Consider the following 19,792-nt stretch of genomic DNA (forward strand, 5'->3'; position numbering starts at 1 on the left):
AGCGAAGCTTACACAAACGAAGCGTCAAACGGACAATAATCCATGGATAAATGGCGACATTCTAAATAGTATTATTGTAAAGGAAAATCTATGGAAAAGACTAAAAAATTCATCCAGTAACACTCATCTACAAACATTATATAAAATCACGAGAAATCAACAACAAAAATTCTTCAGGCAAAAAGACACTACTGCTTTCAAAAATTTACTTAATATAGTGAAAATATTAAGCAAACATGGGTACACTTAACGAATTACTAGGTAGAAAAAAAAACTTCTCCACAAGATTTTATTGCAGTAAGCTTTGGTCAGAATATGATTCAAAAGGAACTAGCAGACCAATTCAATTACTCCTTCACAAACAATATCACAATGTGCAAAGAAGATAATTTGCCAGCGATTAACAAAAAATTACCAACACAAAGTCAACAGCAAACCATGTATTTTCCATCATTATCAAAATAGTAACTGAAGGAAGCGTTCTTACAACTATAAACGAAGGCCACTCTAGCAATAAGCAAAATAAGTCACAGACCTTTTAACACACTTTGACCACAAATCCTATACCTATGAGACTTGTGAACATAATATTCGACACAGACATTATTCCACAACAACTAAAAACTGCGATAATTATGCCAATTTACAAACATAGAAAAAAAAACGATACACAGAACTACAGACTAATAGCTAACTTACCAGTCATCTCCAAAATTCTTGAAAATATAACACACAGTAAACTAAAGAATCTATTTACAAAAGTACAATATTATCTCACAAAACCAATACGGCTTCCAGAAAACAAAAAACGCCGTAACCTAATTAGAAGATATTGCCGACACCATAAACACAGCTCTCGATAAAAACGAGCTCACTGTCGATATACTTATTGACTTAACTAAAGCTTTTGATACACTAAAACATGACATACTGCTGACTAAACTACATTCAATCCGAATAACAGGAACACTGTATACCTGGTGAAGGAACTATCTCTCAAACAGGATAAAAGTAACAAAAATAGGGGTATACAAATAAAACACGGTGTTCCACAAGGCGCCATATTATCACCTACTCTATTCAATATATACATTAACTACGTTCATGACCTAGCCGCGAAGTCAAATATATCAGTACGCAGATGACACCGCGCTAGTGGCAGTCCACACAGACTCTCTCTCCAAAGCACAAGAAGACCTAAATGAAATTACCACATATTTCTACCAAAACTCCATTTTAATCAACGGCCCCAAGACATAGATGTTAATAATAATACATAATCCGAGAATCATGTGCCATCCCCACCACTATCACTACACTGTCACACATACCGTTGCATTAACAATGAAAATTGTTAATGCAACAGTATGCGGTATGCTGTCAATTTCCAAAAATCAAACCAGTAACACATGCAAAATAACTTGGCCATTACAAAGACGCCATATCATTGCAGCAAACCTTTTCCAAGTAAAGGACATGTTTTCATAAAACGTAAAAAACTCCTATATCACGGTATCTGTGAATCGCTACTCAAGTACGATATAATGGTCTATGCAAACACATCAAACAGCCACCTAACAAAATTAAAAACATTACGATGGAAAATTGTGTCAATAGTGATTTGCAGACCTTGTATACAACAGCCAATGTGGTGATACACAAAATCCTGAGCATTAAAAATTTGAAACACTACATAATATTAGTAAGTAATTACTTCAACATCACCTATCATAACAACAGAGACACATATCGCAAAACACGACAACAACTCTTTACACCCCAAGATCCTTCAACAACTCATGCGGTTCTTTTGCGTGATTCCATCTAATACTCATACTACTCAACAACCTGCCACAAAATTTAAAACACATAGACAATTACAGAACATTAAAACATGAACTCTGAAACTATACCAACACAATTAATATTGCACTCACATCTATTTACACTTCACAAATCATCAGCATTCAACGCCTACTTTTCATCCATAAAAAATACCAAATATAAATGGCATATGCTAATCTCATTCTCTTCATGAACGCTAATCCTAGCTTTGAAGTAGATGGGAGTAGCATGGCTTAATCAAATAATCCTCATTCGCCAATCACTACAATTAATTTTCAAGTCGCAATACCTAAACCAATAATAATAATAATAATAATAATAATAATAATAATAATAATAATAATAATAATAATAATTACACGAAGAGTTATTATTATTACAGGAAGAGGGCGCTGTGTAGGCATACTAACAAGCGCACAGTGATATCGCTTCCCCCGTTTTTTTTCTGTTTGTTTTAAAGTGGTCCCATCTCCTGTTTTTAATTTGAAAGTGATCGCAAGTAACTCTACCAGTCACGCCGAAGACAGCGATATAAAATTCACCGAAATCGGCTAAGAAGGACAATGGACGTCTCCATCTTGACAATTAGGCCATAATTGCTCAAGGGAAGAAAGATGAGTCATGAAGTGTATCAAATGCCTGGAGGATTTATCGTCCGACGGAAATCAAATAACCTGTACGAAATGTAGTAGGATTCTACACTTAAAATGTGCCGGATTTTCAGAAACAACCTGGAAACGTAAAACCAATGCTACACGCGAGGAATGGAAGTGTGTAGTCTGCAGAAGGAACAAAGAAATGCATCAAAGGCAGCAACCTATGATGCAGCCGATTATACCGGAGGAAAAATCAGATGACGAACTGAACAGACAAAAAAATGCAGATGAGTCCTATAATTTCAACTCTTTAAATATACTAATAGAAAACGGTCTAGAGACTATAAAAGCCAGCTTATTAGATCTTGTGCAAGAGCTCTTTGACAAACAAAACGAGTATATGAAGTGTATATGAAGATTTGTCAAACATAATAATTTAGCAGTGATAGAAGTGTTGCAAACGGTAAAAGACATCAAAATCAGCATCAACGCACTAAATGACAGGCAACACAATTTGATGAAAGAAACATCCGAACTCCGTCAACTTCATTCTCTAAAACTACAATACGAACGTTTAAATCAGCAACAACTTAAGAAGATCTTATCATAAACGGTCTTCCTGAAACTGCACCTACAGAAAACTTCAGAGACGTAATTTTAAAATTAGGATGCAATTAACATCCCCTTACAGTTTAACGACATTCAATCCGTAAATCGGATTCCTAGGAAGAGCAAAAACAAGGCTTGCCACGACCTGCACCAGTCATAGTTAGTCTTACAAGCGAGTCCACAAGAGACAATCTCATAAAAGCCTGCAGACAGGAAAAAACAGTTGCCAAGGACTTGAACGCATTGCAAGACAACACACCAATCTTCCTATCCGAATATTTAACATCATTCAACCAGAATCTGTTGTACCAAGCAAAAACAGAAAAATATTACCAAGTTTTGTGTATCAGAGATCCCAGGATATTCTTGAGGAAGTCACAAACTTTAAAACCGATACAAATTAAAAGCTCAAAAGACATAGAAAGGTTGCCACAGTGAAAAAAAAGAAGAAAAAAGTCTCCTAATTAGTTCAAAAAGAAGACCAAATAAAAATGAATGTGAACCACTAAGACAGATGCAATAACACCAGAATATACTGGCAATTTGACTTTGATCAGACCTTTCATAGAGCCTATGTAGCTCAGTGGATGTGGTTTGCATACCACGGCGCTTGGCCACACGAAGGAAGACTTGGTTTCGAGTCTAGTCAGCGACTAGAGGAAATTTTTCTAACCCTTTTTTCGACCGGTTCCCGAGTTAGTCGATCTCTGGCACAGGCAAGCGGGTTTTTGCTCCCGGAAACTCGGGTTTTTCGTCCTGTAAACTCAAGAAAATCGACCGTAGAACCCACATTATTTCAGACATTAAATATATTGTGTTAGGGACCACGAGATGCCGTCTCTCTTCACTGTGTACCACTTAATTAGTGATAGCCTTGGGCCATCTATCTCTGATTGGTACCAGTGGAGATTGAACTGCCCACTCAGTCTCCAAAAGTTAGATAGGGCTAAATGGCCTCGCCTACTCCTGTATACGGGAATAAAAAGGCGTTAGCTGATTTATTATTATTTATTTTTATCAGACCTTTCAGATCATTCATTTTACCTTCCAAACATCAGCCTACTTCCAACACTGCAATCAAATCAATAAAAAAATTTGCATATATCTAACCGGTGTCATCCTGAGATAAGCTCATTAAAAAGCTTCGAGAATGCATGCAGAGACATCACATCTTAACTGAGATCAACACACACAAAAAAGGAATTATTTATTAATTCAAGTGCTGTAGTTACGGTGGTTAAAAACATTAAAAAACAAAAATTGTAAAATATATATATTACTTACTGTTATAGTATAAATGCTGTTAAAAATGTAACCTTATCCAATTGCAAACTATAAATTACCATCCATAGTAACTATTATTAACGCATTTTATTATACAAAAGACTGAAAATTTTGTATGAAGTTTATAAAAAAAATGTAAATGTATGTAAATATGTGTATATATGTAAATGCTCTGTAAGATGATAAATAAAATGTTATAACATAATTTTTAAAATATATTATTATTGTTATTATTATTATTATTATTATTATTATTGTTATTATTATTATTATTATAATTAGTTATTCATTATACAAAAAATTCTTTATAATCATCATTGTTAATATTAGAGGAACATGTGTTGTAAATACATAATATGGAGGCAAAAAAGATTATTAAATTTTAATTGGTTTCAATTAAAAATTTTAATTGAAACCAAATGCAGAAATTCAACCATGTATGCAGCGCATGGTGCTGAATTTTGTAAAATTATAAGTTGGAATGTCACTCAAGGTGATTAATGTATGTGTGGCTCAGAGGAAGTGGCTTTGTGCCAGATCTGTTCGCAGTAGTCCAGATGTGGCCTTATTAAACCCTTATAGGGGGAACAATAACTCTCTATCCCTGTTTGTTAGTGTGTTCTTCTATAACCACGTAATCTGATGTATTGTTTTCTTTACCTTCGTAAATATGCCCTCTAAACCTCAACTCTCTGTACGCAATCACACTTAAATCCCTGTCCTCGTCAGTTTCCTGTAGTTCAGTTCTAGTTAGAATATAGCTTTTAACTCTACCTTTGCAATACTTCTAGTCTGTTTAAGTCTTCCTGCAGGATATCTGCATCACCTTCCATTGTCTTCCCAGTTTAGCATTGTCAGCTAACAACAGTGGACTAAGTACTGAGCATTGTGCTACACTGCTAGTCAACTGCCTTCTCCTGGATTCAACTCCTCCATAAACCATTATTTGTCATCTGTCTATCCATCAGCCACTCTCTAATCCCAATCACCAGATTTATATCCATTCCCAGTTGCTCCAGTTTATGTAATAGAATTCTCGTCGAATCTTTTCAAATACTTTTGTGAGGTCTAGCATTATCACTGAGTATTGATTTCCTCTTATCCAATTCCATTATAACTTGATTATAAAAAATGGTATACAAATTTAAGGCAAGACCTACCCTTCATAAAACCATGTTGTCTCTTACAGAGTATCATATTCCTATCCATCCACTCCTGAATTTTTTCTTTCGCCAGTTTCTCCAGTACCTTAACCACCCTCCTGAGATGCTGAATGGCCTGTAATTTGCTTCTTTCTTGGAGCCTGCTTTATGCAATGGGATTATTTTGCCCTCTCTCCACTCTAATGGCACCTTCCAAGTACTATTGTTCCATAAGTGAACTGTCAGTTGGTGAAACGTAAGTAAGAATAAGACAAGTTAAAAGAAGCCTAGATTACTTCAGTTTGCTTGAAAAACTATCGAAAGGAGATTATTATTATTATTATTATTATTATTATTATTATTATTATTATTATTATTATTATTATTATTTGACACCTCCAGGGAGTCCAAAGACTCATCGAGGGAGAGTGTGATAACTGCATCGAACGATTGGTTCCCTTCCAACTACTAACCGCGCTCAAACTTACTTAACTGAGCCATTAGTAGCAGAGGCTCTACTAATCGACCGACGAAAGATAGAAAATTTTTGTTATTCCTGTTATTGAAAATGGGGTTTTACTCTTTTTGTGTTTCTACCAAGACACTTGATGAAAGATTGACGAATATCAATCGAATAGGATTGTCATCACCGCACTGAAACCTAGATGAAAAGTTTTCTAATAAAGGCTACTATGATATCTCTTGGGCAGAGTTTGTTGTGTTTAGAATAACTGTACGGCAGGCTAATACTAAAGCCGAAACATTCTTGTATGCACTCTGTCACTTTCAAAGTTTTCTGATAGTTATAAAACCTAACAGATGTGTACTGTAACTCTTTCTTTTTATATTTTAATGCCAAATGAAGTATTAGGTCCTTTTTAGTTTTCTTCTACACTAACAAATCAGGTTCTTTAACGCGCGATTATTGGGCTAAACATTTAATATTTTTAATTTTTCGTTTCTGATTTCATGCTTGCCAGAAGTCGAATTGTCTCCCTTTCGGTCTTTATCGTTGTCTGTGTGATTTAGCGGTTAGCGAGCCATTGTTGTATTTTAGTCTTGTAAGCATTTCTAGGTATATTTTCATACAGGTGTATTTAGAAAACATGGATATGTCTTTTGAAGGCCATGTTGCAAAAAGGCAACGAACAGACAGTGATAGCCGTGTAAGTTGTATTTGTTTTACATTCATTACTTTACTTGTTCACGTTTCATGAGTCACTTATTGTGATCATAAGCGGTTCTGTATAGCTGTTTTATTTTTATTATTTTATTTTATTTTGTTTTTTTATGTTTAACTTTTTTGGTTTTTATTTAATATTACATTATCCAGAAATATTTTGTCTGATAGGCGTTACGAGTACATTTGTTCAATAGCCGCCTTAATTTTTTTCTTCTTCTTTTGCTACAGAATTTCGGTTAGTCGGCTCTATTGCTACATTTGAGTGCAAAGGTGAATTTCAGTGCCTTACCTCACTAGATGTATGACTTGTGGAACGGATCTAAAACTCATTCGCGAGAGGGTTGTAAATCTGGTCACAGTGGTATTCTGTAGCTTATCACTGCGTAAATGATCATGTAGAATTCCCCTTTTGGAAATACGGATTTTTGATTTAATGCTGCAGAATAATCAACCTTGCCCAAAACCCTGATGGGCCATATGTTGCTTTTCCACATGTTTCATCGTTAATCTGTGATGTGTAACAACTATCATCTAGTTCAACAATTTTTGACGTCTTATGTATGCTGGCCACAGTTGGTTTAGGATAAAGCCTTCATTCTTATTGTGCTGTGTTGGATATGGTCATTTCAGAGGTGTATTTCCATTTCCAAATATATCTTTTAAATTTTATATATGCGATTTTGTTAGTTTTCCCAAATTACTTGATGTGCTTTTCCTTGGTAGTACAATAAGCCAGACAAGATTTGTGCCCCACTTCCTCGAATGAGACTTTCAGGATACATTTATTCAAATTTCTCCTGAATGTTGCATTTGTCTAACTGAACACCTGCTGTGTGCACAGAAAACTGGTTTCTTGAGGAGTGAATGTTGCTTGAAGGAGCACTATGGAGATCTTTTTCAGCATTGACACATTTTGAGATCTTTAATATCTCAGAAAATGAGTGTTATTAAATTGAAAATTCTTAAAAACAATGTCCTTAAGAGCTTATCAGCTAGCAATAGCAGAGAAAAAAAAAAGAAATGAATTATTTGAGACATGCTTGTAAAGAATGGCTACATCCTGAAAACGTAATTAAAATAAACCCCTCTAATTGTCTGCATGCAAAAAAGGGCTATAAAAGTTTTCCTTTGCCATATATCAAACACAACGTAGATACAGGAAAAGGCTCAAAATTAAACTTTGTTCTATATCATAGTTTTTGAACCTATGAGAAAAAAATTCCATGGTGCTTAGGTCCCCCCCCCCCAATCTCATTCAGTTTTTTTCACGAAACTTCTTCACTCCATTGGGAGCATGGCGCTTTGACCAGGCCTCCTTAGCGTAATTGGAACTATGCTATATTATGCCCTTCAGTTGGAAAAGGCTTAAGTTCGATTCTTGTTGTGGTGGAGGGAATCTTAATATAGGTTTTTTTCAATTGAAGGTGAGTTAGCTGATCTCATACTGAAATAGCAGGTTTTTGATCATGCATACAGACAAATCATCCTTCAGAATGCATGCAATTTGCAGGCAAAAAATACTAGTGATGGTGTTGGTGTAGATGATGATGATGGTGGTTCAGTGTACTTGATGGATTAAGTGGTGGATATGAAGAGTTGTAGAGTAGATGCCCTCCCTCAGTGAGTCTTTGAACTCCTTGAAGGTGTAATGTATTAATAATAATCTCCATCTGATTGTTTTGCACTTTTCTCTTCATCAGTGTCCAGTTCTTTCCAATATTTGAGTTCCTCCTCTGCCAACTCATGGTTTAGTTGATCATGTTTGTGATGCATAGAGTAGAACTGTTTTAATATTTGAATTAAATATGATTTTCTTTTTTAAACCTATTTCCTTTGATCTGCTTATTTTCCTTAACATGTTAAGAATTCTTGGCGCTTTCTATCTTAGATTTTATATCTTCCTCTGCTCCTCCCTGTTTATTTGCTATTGATCCTAGGTAATTAAATTTCTCCATTGTTTCTAAAATTTGACCATTCCTCATGTCTTTTTTTTTTTTTGTTTATTATTTGTTTTCATTTTATTTATTCATAATCCAACATTCAAGGCTTCTTCATTTAGTTATATTGTGTTTTCCTTCATATGTTATTGTGTGTGTGTGTGCGCCAGTAAACATATATCATCTACAGAATCCAAGTTACGTGATACTATTCATTTGGTGTTTTTCATGGCATTTCTCATAACCTAGTCTATAACAATATGATACTGTTTTGGGAGAGAATGTAGCCCTGTCTCACTACTGTTTTAATTTGAAAATTTTCTGAAAGTACTCCATTGTGTACGATTTGTATTTTATATTTTTCATACATTTTTTCAACAAGTGTTAATTTTACGGTATGCCATAATGACATTAATTTCCATATTACTTCTCTGTCAATGCAAAGCTTGTTCAAAATCAAAGTTGATACATTCTATTATATTATGAGTATTGCTATTTGATCTATACACAACATGTTAGCTCTAAATTCTGCTTGTTTCTCTTAGCTTTTGGTCTATTTTTTTTTATTTCTTTATTCTTTCTAATATTTTTATTAGTATTTTACTGGTGTTAAATAATGAGTAAATATAAATATTCCTCTCCAATTACCACAATCAGTTCAATCTTTTTTGGTATTTTAATCAGTAACCCAATATTCCATTCATCTGGCCATTCTTATTACGTCCATATTTGGTTAAGAAATGGGTAGAGTATATTTACCATTAAATCTGTCTGCTTTTAATAGTTAATTTGGTATACCATCTATACCTGCTACTTTACATTTTTACTTTCCTTTACTGCTTTTTTTTTTATTTCACTATTTCTTAGGTGTCTATTTTTAATGTTTTTATTTTCTTTCTGATATTTAAATTTCTTTTTCACAGTTTTCTATATTCATTATCTCTGAAGTATTCTACCCATCTTTGTTTTTCGAATTTTAAAACCTTACATTTCACAACACTGAAACCACATCCCCATTCCCATACACATTCACTCAGTCTATTGAAGTCTTCTTGTAAGGCCACATCATCTGCTCTACTTCTCATAGTGCTTCCTAACTTTGCATCATCTGCAAATAACTTAATATCTCCATTCAAATCCTCTCCAATATCATTAACATAAAGATCAAACAGCAATGACCCTAAAACAGACCCCAGAGGCACACCACTAGTGACTTTCCTCTTCAGGGAAATATCCCTGAAGAGGAAAGCTCCCCCATACACAACTTGCCAATATCTATATGATAGTCAGTCTCCGATCCAACACACTAATATCCAACCCCCATCTGCTCTAGTTTGACTATCAACTTATCATGCGGTAATCTATCAAAAGCCTTTGCAAAATCTTAGTACTGTGTATCCCTCTCCTCTGTCTAATGAAGCTGTCACCTTATTGTAATAAGTAAGTAGATTACTAAAACATGACCTCCCTTTGTCAAATCTGTGCTATCCAAAGATACTATTGTTGTCAACCCAATTCTGGATCCTAGTTCTCATCAGCTTCTCCCAACACCTTAATCACAACATCTGAAACACAGGTTGGCTATAATTTGATGCTTGAGTTCTGTCCCCTCCCTTATGAAGTGGCACAAACTTACCCTCCTTTCACTCCATGGAACTCGACCCAGTGCAAGATTGCACTGGGTTGAGTGCACAATAATTAATTATATCAATTATTTAAGACAAACAAGGAAATAAAATAAACAATAATAAAAAGAAAATAGAAAGATGGGTAGAATACGTCATATTGTTGTAAGTAGAGGGAATAGATCTTGGGGTGATAGTGGATAAGGATCTGAAATTTAGGGGACACGTTGCCAATATTGTGAGGACAACACAATGAATTCTGGGATTGATGTGAAGAACACTGGCTTGTAGAAATAAGGAGATTCTTGTTCCATTGTATAAGGCTCTGGTTAGGCCACACATGGACTATTGTGCACATATTGTCACCTGGTTTTTACAAAAGGACGAAGAGATGTTGGAAAATCTCTGCTAAGGTAGTTTCTGATCTCTCGATTGTCGAATATGAGGAAAAGTTGGGAAGATGCAATTTACTGAGTATTGGATAGCAGGAAGAGGGAGTGATATAGAAACCTACAAGTTAGTAAGGGGTTGTTATAGGATCAATGTTGAAGAGGTTTTACACAAAATGGTAGGAGATCAGGGGAGAATTAGAAGTTCTTAATTCAGGATCTGGATGAAGAGTGCGCTTTCAACAGAAATGTACCCATAATAGAGAGGGATAGCACACTGTTCTGCGTCTGAACCTAGCAGCACCCAACATTCTGTGCCACCCCCAAGGACTTGCCATGGGCAGACCAATGGTGTATCCCTAATGACCCGTACTGCAAGGTTACACAGGTACTGTCAGACCACAGATACGAGAACCTCAGTTGGCTCAGTGCCAAGACGAGTCAATTCATGTTGAAGAGGAGAAAGAAGTAGGGCAATGTACGAATTGGTCACAACACGAGAAATCGTGCTCGTGCATTATATGTAAAATTTTCCAACTGTTATACAAGCAAAATAGTTATAACTTTATAAATTACAATATTCATAAAAGAGAAGTTAACTTTCTGACTTGTAATAATAACTCATCCCACAATACGGATTGCTTGCACTATTATTGGAATGGATTCTCCTTCTGACATCAAAGAAATCTGAAGCCAGATGTTTTTGCTTCAGAAATGCATCTCTTATACAAGTTTCTAAACAAACTAAATGGTCCATGTGTTAGGAGGACATCATGTTGGAGGTTTAATGGAATATTTACAGCACTAGGAAAGGGTTAAAAACAAATTTTAATGCTTCCAATATTTGTCTCAGTCACTGAGACATCTTCAGGAATTACAAATAATTCTTGAAACACATGGGTCCCTTGGAACAGGAAAGTCCTATCTAGGCTGTGTGCCCTCTGTGGGCATTTGTAGGTGTTCTAGGATGTAAAGTAGGACCTCTGACAATTATTGTTTTCCAAATTTTGGGAAGTTTTATGTATCCATATTTTTTTAAATTTACTATGGTAGTGCATGGTGGTTTTATTCCAGGAGATCCTGTGGGTTGTACGCAATACATGGTCTGAAAGGCCAGATTAACCATAGTTGTAATAGCAGATATATGATGTGTTGTTCTAAATGGATGGTTGCTGATTTACTTGTTTGTCTGTCTGAAGTAAGCCGGCTTGCAGGAACGGTGTACCTTATATACTCCAGGCACTGAGAGAGGAGGGAGTTGATATTTGGTAGAATAGATAAGGGTAGCAAGTTTCTGGTGGGGCTTAAAAGCTGTGTAGGGATTTTACTTTTTTAAAGGACCTGGTTATTTTTCCTGATGTGCCACAGATGTGGGAATGGTGGTGGCATTTCTGAAATCCTGAAGTGATGGGGAGGAATGATTATTTTCTAATTCTGCAATCACTGTAGACATTGGAAAGGAAGGTGTTGTGTATGTTGTTAAGTTCAATCAAAAGAGGCTTGACTGGAACAAAGATTATGGGTTCTATTGGTTAGTTTTAATAATGCCATATTGTTGAGAGGGGTGATGAAAAAGTTTGTGAGTGCATCTGCTTGTGTGAGTGGGTTTTCTATATAAAGATTACTGTTAGGTGCTGCTAAGGTGTCTAGGAAGGGTGAGCTATTATTTTCCTTTTCCATCATAAACTGGATTCTTGGATGTAGACTATTGAGGTGACTGAAGGAGTCTAATGTATCTGGGCCATGAGGCCAAATAGAGAACACATATCTTAGTGAGATAGAAGATTTGAAGGGACATTTTCTCACAATGCATTGCATTATGGGATACTAAGACAATTGATGTCATTAGTCTCTGTATACAAGTAGCCCAGTCGTGAAATGACTTCATGCGCAAACTTTGTTTGCTTACACATGGATAAAGGATAAAACCAAGAATATAATTTCTTCCCATCTTTAATTTAGGGCATCCATGTAGGGGAACATGGTTCCTGTGAAGACGTGCAAAGAACAGGAAAGTGATCACTTCCATATGTTCTCTTTGATGTCCCATGTGAGCAGTGGAAGAATGGAAGGAGAGCAGATCGTAAGAATGATTGCAGAATGTGGATGGGTAGGCATGTGGAAGAAGGTATCAAGTCTATTATTCAAAAGGAAGAGGTCATTTTTGTCCAAGGATTCCTTTAATGACTCTACCTCGTCTATTTGTGTGGCATTACCTTATCGAGTATTGTGACCATTAAAGTTGTCCATAAAGAGTGCGGATTCAGGCAGATACTCCATCGCTACTGCTTCCAGAGCAGTATTAAGTTGGACATGATGGAAAGGAGTAGGAGCATCTCCAGTTTGCTTGCAAACAACATGAAATTTCTTAAGCTGGGTTTTCGTTGGGTTTTAAGTATGTCCATCCTATTTGAAATGCTGCCCAATTACAATGCTATGCGAGATCCCTGTCATAAGTTTCTTGACAAGTGGGTTCTCATTGAATGTAGCCATTTTAGGAGTAAGCTCTGGCGAATCAGTAATTATGCAGCCTTCAAGCTTTCCAATAATTCTTCCCCACATGAAATCATCTAGTAATGTCTTTGAGACATTACGAGACATCCAAGTTTGCAACTTTATTCTTTCACAAAAAGCTCTTCCTTCAGACACAATTTGCTCAGCACAGCCTTTTGCTTTTTATCCTGTTATGTGCTGCCATGCTACCCTCTTTGCTCACAGTTCAAAAATGTGAATGCATACCTGATTTCTACTTGAAATCATCAGTTATACAAATTGTTACAAGCAGATTCATCTAAATTTGTAGTTGTGAACTTCAGAAATAGTGTTCGTGGTTGTCCTTACGTTTGCACACTGGAGAAGTTTGTTCATAAGAGAATTGAACTTTGGAAGCATATTGTGCAAAGATTGTTAAAAGATCAACACTAGCTATAAATTTATTTGGTGTGAAAATATTTGTAATTTTTTTTTTTTTTTCATTAGTTCAGTGAAACAGATTGATGTTCTTTCATTTCTCTCAAAAGAATGTTTCTGTATATTTTGATACATTCTGACCACTGTGAGTACCTCATTTAATTTAATACAGAAATTTCACAAAACTTAGTTTCATGTTGCCCCTGACTACAATAAGACTAGGCTGTCTGAAGAAAGCCATTCTGAGTTTGATTCCAGTCATCAACTAGCTCCCAAGTTTAGTCAGTGTTTGGCATGGGCAAGAAGGTTTTTGTCCTGTTAACTCAAGAAAATTGACAGTAGAACCCATGCTGCTTCAGACAATAATATACTGCATTAGAGTTAGAGACTACAAGATGGAGGCTCTTGTCTGCCTCTTTTCACTTTATGCTACTTATGATTTGTGATGGTCTTGGACCAGTTATCTCATGATTGACCACCAGTGGAGATTGACCTTCCCCTTCATTGTCTAAAAGTTAGGTGCTAAAACGATCTCATTATTCCTTATAGTGAATAAAAGACAGTAAATAGCAAAGAAAAATAGCAAAGCATATGGGATGTTGGATCTTCTTTAATCTCTAACCGAAGGCAAAATTACATAAAATATAAAATTTTAATTGTATTAAGTGGTTAAACATACCTGGTTGTGTAATTTTAGAATGTAGGAATGACATATTTTTGGAGCCAAATTTAATGAGCTAAAAACTACAATATGTTAAGAATATGAAGCTCCAGTTGTCTGAACTTAAATATGTACATTCAGTAGCCAAAATGTCACATTAATATAATCAATAAGCAAGGAAAGGATGAATGGAATGGACTATAGATTTTAAATTAAAATTATGAAAACAGGCTCAGGGGCTCACTTTAGTGAGTATGGGTGTGGCAAACCCAAGGTACCTGATGCTGAACCATGCCTTACTTCATGTAATATACATCTGTTGATCTGTAGAGTGGTCCCTTCTCTTCTTGCTCCTTCCCCCGAAGTGTTTGATGATGTCCTGTTAGCACATTATCAAACACTGTAACATGATCAGGCCATCGAAAAATGTTCATACCGCATCGTCCGTCACATGGGTTACCAAGGGAACCGTTCGGGTTTTAGGCAGAGGGACCCGTTCGAAAAGTGTTACAGTCTCCCTTAGATACCACTCCTCAGCACTCTGCTAGAGGAAACTCCATCAATGGGCCTGTTACCCGTTTGGGGAGGTGTTTAGGGGCAGTGCAAAGAAATGGTTCTGCAAAAGGATGGAAATGGCACCGACTATGGCTTTAAGCAACTGTAACATCTTCTCTCTGACAGGGAAGGAGTTGGAACTGGTCGAGGAAGACAAGCGCTACTGGATAGACTTAGTCGGGCTTTCTTCGACCAAGAGGAGAGGCTCTGGAACTGTCGACCTGGATAAGGGGTGGAAGCTCTACTACTCTGGTGTGAGCCTGACAATGTCTGCTCAGGTGGGTGTGGGGATACTCGCAAGCCCCCAGCTGTCAGACTGTGTTGCTGAGTGGATCCCATTGGGGGAATGGGTATGTGTGTTAATGAAAAACCATGATTTTGCTGTGGTGCAAGCCTGTGCACCTAATTTGGAGTCAGAATACTCTGCTTTCCTAGAGGAAGTGGATGCTGCTTTTGACAGGGTGGCAGACATGGAATCAGTCCTGCTAATGGGTGACTTCAATGCACATGTTGGAACAGATGACCAGGCATGGAGGGGTGTGGTTGAGAGGAACGGTGCCCCTGACCTTTACGCGAATGGGTTGAAATTATTGGACTTTGCTGTACTAACAGCTTGTCCATAATGAATACCTTCTTCCAGCGAGAAGTCCATAAGCATACCTGGTACAGGGATACACTAGAACAAAGGTCTCTGATTGACTTCTTTATAGTCTCAGCAGACTTGTTTTCCTCAGTGTTGGACGTTTGTGTGAGAAGAGGGGCAGAACTGTCAACTGACCACCATCTTGTTGTGTGCACTCTACGGCTTCAGAAACCAGATGCTACCATCAACGCTGGTATGCCTAAGCAGCTATACCGCGTGAAATGGGAGGCATTAGAAAATGAAGCTGTGAGGAAGAATTTTGCAGATGACATTTCCTCCAGGTTTAAAGAGATTCCCAAGCATACTGCAGATGTTGAGGAGTGGAAGCTGTTCAGAACAGCTGTCACTGCCTCTGTACTCTCATGCTGTGGCAGAAAGCAGCTCGGCGTGGCAACGGGCACTGAGAAAAGGACACCTTGGTGGAACCAAGAAGTCAAAAAAACTGTCCGGGCAAAAAAGGAGTCCTACCTAACATGGCTTGGGATCAGGTCACTTGAGATGCGTTTGCGGTATGCTGAGGCACGAAAAGCTGCTGCTGAGGCAGTAAAGACAGCAAAGCAGAAGGCTTGGGAATCCTTTGGAGAAAGATTAGACTCATCCTATGCAAATGCAAACAAGGTATTCTGGCAGACCATCCACTTCCTTCGAGGGAGGAAATCATGCACAGCAAGGGCGATTAAGGCCTCTGATGGTGCACTTTTAACGACCGAGAAGGATATCCTCTGCAGATGGAGGGAATACTTTGAGAGCCTTCTTAACCCGGGTGGCCCAGTAGTTGTGGACATCCAAGAGGTGCAGATCGGAGCAATGACTAGTCTCACAGCAGAAGAGGTCCATTTAGCAATAAAATTGCTAAAATCAGGCAAGGCTACTGGTGATGATGAAATTCGGCCCGAAATGCTAAAAGTCTTAAATTGAGACTGTGTTCTCTGGCTGACTCGAGTGTGTCGGGCTGCTTGGATATCTGGGCGAGCACCAAAGCAATGGCAGACAGGCATAATAATACCGGTCTTTAAGAAGGGAGACCAGAAGGATTGCAGTAACTATCGTGGCATCTCTCTGCTCAGCCTGCCTGAGAAAGTGTATGCTAGGTGCTTGGAAAGACAGTGCAGGAGCATAGTTGAGTAAAAGTTCCAGGAAGAACAATGTGGCTTTCGTCCTGGTAGAAGCACAACTGACAAAATCTTCACTTTAAGGCAAGTCTTTGAGAAATCTTGGGAATATGCCAAGAATGTCCGCACGTTTTGTGGACTTGGAGAAGGCATATGACCGGGTTCCTCGGGATAAGCTTTGGCAAGTAGTGCAGGAGTATGGAGTGGAAGGCCAACTATTAGCTGCCATCAAGTCCCTGTATGAATGCCCAGAGTTTTGTGTCAGCACAAAGTCTGAACCTTTCACAGTCTCCGTTGGCCTCTGCCAAGGGTGTGTTATGTCACCCCTCCTTTTCATAATATTTATTGGACTGGATTGATAGGCACAGCCGAGGCAGTGAGTGTGTCAGAATTGAAAGATGTAGCATTGGACATCTGCTTTTTGCAGATGACCTAGTTCTGCTTAGCTCTTCCACAGATGACCTCCAGCAGACCCTGGATAGGTTTGTAGCTGTTTGTGCAGAAGCTGGAATGAAGATCAGTGTGGCCAAAACTGAAACATTTATGGTCTCAAGACAACCATCCCAGTGCACTCTACATGTAAGTGGAGTCCCGATGAGGGTGAGGCAGGTGGAGAAGTTTAAATACCTTGGGTCCTTATTTACGAATGATGGAAAATGGGACATAGAGCTAGATACTCGAATTGGCTTAGCAAGCTCAATATTGCGGGAGCTTGGCCGTTCAGTAGTATTGAAGCGGGAGTTAAGAAGGAAGGCAAAGCTGGCTGTCTTCAATACAGTATATCCCCATCCTCACCCATGCTCATGAGAGTTGGGTAATGACCGAAAGAATGCGGACACGAATCCAAGCGACTGAAATGAGGTTCCTTCAAGGGGGTTGCGGGGCTGACAAGCCTCGACAGAGTCAGAAGCTCTGCAATTCGGGAAACCCTCAATACTCAACTGCTGCTTCTCCGTGTTGAGAGATCACAGTTATGTTGGTACGGGCACCTGGTCAGAATGCCACAAGAGAGAGAGGCTCCCTCAGCAGGCCCTCTTTGCCAAGCCAGAGGGTGGAAGGCCAAGGACTTGCTGAATAGATTATATCCAAAACCTTGGGTGGACACGTTTGGGAATCCCACCAGAACACCTGAGCTTGGTGGCAGAGGATCGTGACCATTGGAAGTTCCTCTTGCAGCTGTTGCCTCCACAACCCAATTAGGAAAGGTGGGCCTTGAAGATGTATGTATGTATTATGAAAACAAAATTAAAGAACAACAACAACAAAAAAAAAAAAAAAAAAAAAAAAAAAAAATAGGTAAGCATATACAGGAACAGCAGTATAACTAAATTTATTACCTAATTAAATTACTAAGCCAATATTTTGTCATGGTTATGAAGATATCTTCATGGGTACAAAGAAATGTGTGTGCTCAGTATATTTCTTTGTAGTATGTAGATGGTCCCATTTACTCACCAGAATACCATTATAGGATTTTGTGTTAATGATGTAACTTTTTTTCATCTAGAACAACTTCCTATCAACAGTTTTCCTCCAAATTAAAATGTTATCTGTCAAGACTGCAATATTATCAGGAATTATTTCTGTCTTCTTCTGTAATCTAACTTGTTCATCTCTAAGCTTCCCTTTCACCATTTTTTTTTATCCATTTCTCAAGTATGCTTGCATAAATCTTATCAGAAACAATTGGTAGTGAAATTCCTGTAATTTTCACATTCAGCTTTATTTCCCTTTATACAGATGGGAACTATGAGAGCTCAATTCCAATCATCGGGAATTCAATCCTCTGATCAAGCCTTCTGAATTATGCAGTGTAGCCACTGTAAAACTTATACCTCCATATTGGAGCCTTTCTAGTAAAATTTCATCTACTTCAAGTGTGTGTGATTGCATTCCTGTTGAGTGTTCTACCACCATACTGTTGCTGCTCGTTTCATTTAACAACCTTTCAAAGTAGTTACTCTAGACATCTAGAATATCTTTATTCAGATGTTGCAATTGTGAAATCACCTATAGACAATGCTGATGTACTAGCATCATACTTATACTTTTACATTGATGACTAGGCATCGCACCCCACTTTACCAAGAATTGTTCACTGCATGCCTCCACTAGTACTTCCGAAAGAAATCAATTCTGAATAGCTTGGAACCGTAAGTCACCTCATCCTTATAGTATATTTATTGTTCCCTGAACCTGTCCTCCATATGCTGTGTTTTCAGTCTTTCTTACTCAATTTGCATCTACTGTATGGAAACGAGCCTAATTCAGCCAGTTCTAAGGGGAGGAAAACTGCATATCAGAAAGAAGCATTTATGTGATTAAAGATAAAAGGATGTATAATAAATCTTATATGTTGGTAGTCTTGAAGAGGGGAAATCAGAAATAAATTCTTACAAGAAATTAGATAAAACCAACATCATTATGGCTGGAGATTTAAATGCACAAATTGGGAACCAGATAATACAATATGCCAAACATTCAGAATAAAAATGGAATTAAATTACTCCAGTTCTGCATTGAGAGTGAATTGAAAATAACAGAAATACCTTAGGAAACTTATCCACAATAGTCTTAATAATGAATAGAAACATTGGACATGAAGAAATAATTGATATCAAGGTTTTCAAGTTCTAACATCAGTTGATATAGGACCTGACCGTGCATTACTTATTGGGAAATTTTATTCTGAGAAAAAAATAACCGATTTCAAAAAAGTAACAAGTAGATTAACGGTGACAGGGATGGTGATTTAAGATATAAGTATTACACAAAAATAAAATCTTCTATTCTTCATTATTGTCATTATATAAAACCTCCAGGGAGTCCAAAGACTCATCAAAGGAGGGCACCAACTCTCCGTATCCACTATCCGCAGCTACCTTCATCATCTACCGCCGATCCCCACCACTAGTATTTTCACAGGCAATCACAAACATGTATGCCCATGGCAGGATTTGAAACCTCAGCCTTTTGGCTGGAGAGCAGATACGCTAACCACTCTGCTAACCAGGCCAGCATTCATTTTACCAATGAAGAGCTTTCAATTAAAACAGTTTTAATGAAAAACTGAATCATAGCTGAGAAATCTTTAAAAATAATATTAAACCAGCAGCTTAGGAAAAAGAATGGTTGGAAATAATTGGACTTCTTGGTGTTAAGCTATTGGCACAAGAAAAAGTCTTTATAGCATAGCTGCAAGATAAATCTAATGAAGAAAAGTATACCATACCACATGCAGAAGCTTAAGAATTGAAACTAGTAACAAAATCTGAGGAATGAGAATTCTGGGATAACTATT

General features: G+C 37.4%; 1 protein-coding gene across 4 annotated transcripts in view; it reads left to right on the forward strand.

Moving 5' to 3' along the window:
- Positions 1 to 6,481: 6,481 nt before the first annotated feature.
- LOC150097708 (heterogeneous nuclear ribonucleoprotein L-like) overlaps positions 6,482 to 19,792 on the forward strand; it is a 141,014-nt gene continuing 127,703 nt past the window's right edge. For 3 of the 4 annotated variants that reach the window (XM_090407565.1, XM_090407566.1, XM_090407567.1), the window contains exon 1: positions 6,483 to 6,642. In XM_090407565.1, coding sequence (XP_090263691.1) covers positions 6,583 to 6,642 — 60 coding nt within the window. In that variant the 5' untranslated portion in view covers positions 6,483 to 6,582. Of the gene's footprint in view, positions 6,643 to 19,792 lie in introns of all 4 variants that reach the window. The other variant, XM_090407568.1, reaches the window with a different exon arrangement.

This window comes from Typopeltis vanoorti, chromosome 17, assembly GCF_054136105.1.
Source record: "Typopeltis vanoorti isolate ZY-2024b chromosome 17, IOZ_Tvanoo_1.0, whole genome shotgun sequence".
Lineage (NCBI taxonomy): Eukaryota > Metazoa > Arthropoda > Arachnida > Uropygi > Thelyphonidae > Typopeltis > Typopeltis vanoorti.